Source organism: Primulina huaijiensis, unplaced genomic scaffold (assembly GCF_012295235.1).
Source record: "Primulina huaijiensis isolate GDHJ02 unplaced genomic scaffold, ASM1229523v2 scaffold13587, whole genome shotgun sequence".
NCBI classification, from domain to species: Eukaryota; Viridiplantae; Streptophyta; class Magnoliopsida; order Lamiales; family Gesneriaceae; genus Primulina; species Primulina huaijiensis.
In genome coordinates, this window is record NW_027342771.1 from 1425 (window position 1) to 7527 (window position 6103).

Consider the following 6103-nt stretch of genomic DNA (forward strand, 5'->3'; position numbering starts at 1 on the left):
ATGATAAATGATGAATGATAAATGATGAATGATGAACGATAAATGATAAACGATGAATGATGATTAACGATGAGCTATTTTGACACGTCATGATTTTACACGACACGGTGATGTTACGTTTTCAAAGTTCATGAAAGGTATGTTAGTGATATTTTTCACTGCTGTGTGCTATGTATATGTATTTGCTATTAACGGTGCAGGTGTGTTGAGTCTTTAGACTCACTAGGCGTGTGTGATGCAGGTGAGCTTAATGATGAGGGGACTGGAGGTGCTGAACTCTAAGTAGGCAGACCTGGTGCGACGACACGATCCGAGGACCACACGTTTTTCCGCATTATGATTCATGAGATTGAAAAGAAATAAACATTTTTACACGTTGATGATTTTAAGATTTTTATTTGTTTATGGTTATTTTAAACTGCACGATTTTAGTGTCAAATTTTTAAGATCATTTTTAAATATTATATTTTCTGTAGATCGCATGCATGCGAAACGTTTAAATGTTGTTTCGAAAATGTGAGCTTTAAAAAAATATATATTTCCGCACTTTTAAAATTTGACTACGTTTCAGGGACAATCTTTGAGAAATAATGCTTGAAGCCCATTCCACGTTCCACGCATATTGCTAGCACCATCAATGTTTTTCCTTTCTTTGCAGCATATTGATGTTCCATTTTGAAATAGTTCATCTAATAAAATAGACTAATATTGCCAAAAATTTGAAAGATAAAATACTAACACTAAAATAAAACAATATATGGGATTAAAATCGCAAATAAACAAACATATATAGACGCATACAAAAAGGACATATACTATATTTATTTTTAAAATATAAATAACTAATAATACAACCAAACTGTTCTTAGTAATATCCAAATTCCCATTTATTTCAAAACCTTAGACAATAAGTCGAAATCTTAATACATAGAAATATTCAAACCTCAATCCTAATTATCCATCCTTTTTAAGTTTTTCAACAGCCGTTTTCCCCACAGTTCCATCAGTTCCTGCCAGCTCCATATACTTATCCTTTCTAGTTAAATCAGTGCATTTATACTGCAAATACTCGGCGATCAATTCTTGGACATGATTCGCAACTTCATGGGCCGATTTCCCGGCACTACATGTTTGATCATACGGCAGTTTGTTTAAGAATGTCACCTCGTATGTTGGGAAAGGATTCATCAAAAAGAAGATGGGATCCAACCATTTGTACCCTCTCGCGGTATTCCCGTAGAACATGGTAGTTTTAACCGTAGTAGCTACCGGAGTTATTTCATCGCTGATCTCAGCAAACAAGGATGAAAATCTCAGCAGATAGGGTTCTCGGCATGTCGTACCCTCGGGGCACATGACCAAATATCGGCCCTCATCTACAATATCCCTCATCAGTTTTGCATCCTTAGCTCGGTCTCGGGTTAGTCTCGATGTTTTCATCGGCGACAACCACTCGGAGGTACTTGGCACAGAGTATGAGACGGTGATCGACTTGCTGCCCAACGAAGTAGAGATTAGGACTGCGTCTAGGACGCATCTATGGCAGGTAGCAAACACCATTCCTCCTCCTTTCTTCACTTTAGGGTTTCGATCTCCAGAGTTATGGAAAGGGTGGCCTTTTGTTTTTATAATAACACCAAAAGGAAGTTTAACATGGGGTATTATAGTTATAGGGAATAGGGCTCCGATGATAATACGAATGATCGCGAGGAGAATGCCTATGGGAAACCATAACACGATAGCCAATGCAACCATGGGAGTTGGTTTCTGGACTAGTCGGCCATCGTGGAAGATCACCGGCTTCGGCAACATGTCCGGCTTCATGGGTCGAACGCCCACCCTTGATGGAACCATGTACCTTTCCTACAGTGTGTAAAAATATTTATACGTATGTCATCTGGTACCCAATACAAATAAAGATGCGCACGCTAGGTGTGTAAGCCGAATTAAAATCAACAAGAGTCTAAGTGTGGAACTTTTAAAAAAATGTAAATATCAAAGTCCTCTCTAATTTGTCATGTTTTCTATTTTTATCATTTAACTTGTCACATATGATTCGTAGTCATGTAACTATGGTTTTTGTTGGATTTTAACCATATGTTGCTGGATTGCTTATCATGTTGGACATCTCAGTAGTTTTCTGGTGTCACGTCAGCTTTTCCAGCGATAGGTTAGTGTTCCGACAAAATGACTAAAAATCAAAAAAAAAAACAAAACAAAACAAAACAAAACAAAATTACAAGTACTATAACTCAATTTTTACAAGTTAGCTGTCGAAAATAGAAGACTTGACTGACAAATTTGGCATTTTCCTAAATGTTTGTCTATTTGTGATTTTTGTTTTTTATATTGTTAAATTTCAATCTTAGTATTATATTGAATTTAAACATCTTTTTCCATTGGTGTGCTGAAGTGAGACTACGCACGTCAACACAATGTATGTTACAACAGTGTTACGACGGGAAAAAATTAAAATTACAAAAATAAATAAATAACTAAAGATATTAGAGGAAATACTGAATTGTGACAATACAGAGTTTCGAAATTGCACCGAGATGAATATAAAGGACCAAAATCATTATTTTTCCAATAGTTTGGCGCCTATTTTGGGTTTTGGTCATTTAAATAGCCATAATTGGGTTTTGATCTTATAAGTTGAGTATTTTTTTCTAAGTCATATTTTTTCGGAGGGATGTGATATGCGCCAAAATTTGATGCACGGGGAAATGCAAGTGTCTAATAGGACCAAAACCAAAGAAATTCAACTAAAAGGATCCAAGACCTGATAATTGTGAGGGCTTTTTTCTATGAAAAATATTTAAACGATTTTTAGGCAGTTTTCCCAAAAAATAATTATATACTATCGTTTAAAAACGTAAAATATAAAATATTGAGAAGTGCTCGAACTAGAGCAAAAATGGGGAAATATTCAGAACCTTGCAAAGCTCCATGAAAGGCAAGTCTGTCTCTCTATCTCCAATTCCAATATCTGGCATTGAACCACGACCAAATGACCTCTCAACAGCCACAGCTTTGTTCTTCCCGACAAGAACACCGGGACTCGCCACAAGTCCCGTGGCAATGCCCCTGAAAGACGAAATCTCCGTACCTAGAACCATGTCCACGTTCAGATACTTCTTCAAAAAAGGTTCAACCATGATCCTAGGGTTTGCTGTCACCACACATCTTCTCCCACACGAAGAGAAAACGCCATAAGTCTCCGGATGCACATCGTCGGAGTAATACTTAGGCAAAACTGCTCTGGCAGCCGACTCGATATCCGATACTTTGACCCCAGCAATGGTCACGAATATGAGAACACGAATGCCCGCCGCTTCGGAAATCAGGTAGTACAAGATTCCGGCTAACGGAGCAGCCAATAGTAACATGAAAAGCCTTAAAATACCTCCAACGTCAAACGCAACCAGCGCGAAATAAGGGAAAGAACTTCGGCCTACGAGTAATGTTCCGTCGAGATCAGACACCACCGTGTGATTTTCGCGATCATTGGTGCTACATTCGGAGATGCTTGGGATTTTTCTTGATATAAAACAACTGGGATTGCCCATTTTTTTGCAAACTCAACAACTTATTTGTGTTTGCTATGTTTTACATATAGGAGAAAAATTGCAGTTTAAGTTGACAGGTTGTAAATATTTGGTTTTCATTCGATAATTTTGATTTTTTTTTTCTTTTTTTCTTATTAGAAGTCATTAAACTCATCGAATATCGTTTATTTGAAATTCATGTTCTCTTACGTAGCTCCTATAACGAGAATAAACCAATATTACATATACTAAAATAAATATAAACATAAATGAAAGGGAAAAATAAAACAAAGCAACGCACAATATTTCAAAATTCGAAGAAAAAATCTTGTCAATTTCCTTTAATTTTGCTGAGATAGCTTTTAATTTGTATAATATAGGTTTTATTATCGTTATATATGAATCATGTAAAATAACATCGATGTCAAATAAAAATATTTGGTTGATTTATCATTTTATTGTATTCGAGTGAAAAAAAAAAAAAAAAAAAAGACTAGTTTATACATACCAAACTTACGTACGTATAGGATTCGGCCAAAAAAATAAATGTGCAGTACACTAGCTACCATTACTGGTAGGGTCGAACGTACCAATTGACTACTCAATACNCTGACTGGTCGTTAATTCCGAAAAATTTGTGGTCCAATATGAATTTTCGGCAAAAATCATGAAAATCAGATAATATTTGCATTTTTAAAATTTAAAAAAAGTAAGTTCAAAAGGACACAAGGGGCTAGCTACTTATATTAATTACTTAAATACTCTATCATCTTGAGGACTAAAGAAACCTAACCCTGCAAATGCTGTCATTTGAATAACCATTAACACATCTAAAGTTCTAGATATATTAATTTGGGAAATAATAATAATAATATGGATTAATTTTAGTTTATTATCAATTTATTTTCTCAATTCATCATTTTTCGCATTGCCTTATTTATTAATTGTCGTTCTAAGCCAGTATTTTAATTTTTAAATTTTAGAATAATAAATAACATATATATATAAACATAATATTAATTACGTAAAATACAATAAAAGATTTATTTTTTCATATACCACAAAGTCAAGCATACATTATATTCCCGTGGCATAATTAATAATTTTTAACATGTATTTTCAAACAATATTAAAAGCACCTAGCTAAACGAAAGAGACATGGCCAAAGTACATATTTATCTAAATTTTTCTTTCCTTCTGGGTAATATTTAATATGTCTTCATTTCTATTGTGAAAAATTAAAAATTTACAGTAAAAAGTAAAAATCTCAAACTCTCAAAATTATCACACTACACACTTTATAATATTTTTCTCTCAACTCAATTGTGATTTTCTTCACAAATGAGAGATCTATTTATAGAAAAATTTTACAAATAATCCAAAAATAAATTACATCATTACATTCATCATCACACACAAATTTCAATATTCAACACCTAATTTTACCTAATTTTCAACATTCAAATATTCAACATTCAATATTCAAATATTCAATATTAAAACATTAATTTTCAACAATCCCCCTTGTGATAATGATCATAATGATTGTCTTCATTACGTGTTTTTATACTGCCTCATTAAAAACTTTACTAGGAAAAATCCATTGGGATAAAAACCATAATAAGGGAAAAAGAGTGAAGTCACGTAAACTCCCCCTCATGTTGACACGAACAATTCTTCACAGATTTCGTAGATTGTGCATCCCAATATTATATATGTGCTTTCTGAATATTGTTGTAGGAAGTGCCTTTGTGAAAAGATATGATGAATTTTTACTTGATTGAATGTGACGAACATCAATATATTTATTCTTCTCAAGCTCCTTGGTGAATGCGAAGAACTTAGGAGGAATATGTTTAGTTCTGTCGCTTTTTATGTATCTTTCTTTCATTTGAGCAACACATGCAGCATTATCTTCATATAGTATCACAGGCTTCTCGTCGAATGATAATCCGCATGAAATTTGGATATGTTGGGTCATTGATTTTAACCACACACATTCACGGCTTGCTTCATGTAGTGCGATAATCTCGGCATTATTTGATGAAGTTGTTACGAGCGTTTGTTTCTGTGAACGCCAAGAAATTGCAGTGCCTCCACGAGTAAATACATATCCAGTTTGGGAACGTGCCTTGTGTGGATCAGATAAGTATCCAGCATCGGCATAACTAATTATACTTGGATTAGCATCTTTTGAATACAAAAGTCCCAAGTCTGTCGTTCCTCGTAGATAACGGAATATATGTTTAATTCCGTTCCAGTGTCTCTTTGTTGGATATGTGCTAAATCTTGTCAATAAATTTACGGCAAAAGATATATCAGGACTTGTACAATTTGTAAGATACATAAGGCACCAATAGCACTTAAATATGGTACTTCTGGACCAAGAATATCTTCATCATCTTCACATGGAACGTTTAGAGGATTTGATTTATTCATATTAAAACGTTTAAGGATCTTTTCTGTATAATTTGTCTGGTGAACAAATATTCCACATTCTTTTTGTTCTGTTTGTAAACCCAGACAATACTTAGTTTTTCCAAGATCCTTCATTT

At 34.0% G+C, this 6103-nt stretch overlaps 1 protein-coding gene across 1 annotated transcript; it reads right to left on the reverse strand.

Moving 5' to 3' along the window:
* Positions 1 to 795: 795 nt before the first annotated feature.
* LOC140965722 (glycerol-3-phosphate acyltransferase RAM2-like) lies at positions 796 to 3637 on the reverse strand. Its single transcript, XM_073425872.1, has 2 exons — positions 2937 to 3637; positions 796 to 1863 (listed from the first exon to the last, which is right to left on the reverse strand). The coding sequence occupies exons 1-2, from the start codon at positions 3567 to 3569 to the stop codon at positions 955 to 957; spliced, it is 1542 nt and encodes a 513-aa protein (XP_073281973.1). The 5' UTR covers positions 3570 to 3637; the 3' UTR covers positions 796 to 954.
* Between the last annotated feature and the right edge of the window lie 2466 nt (positions 3638 to 6103).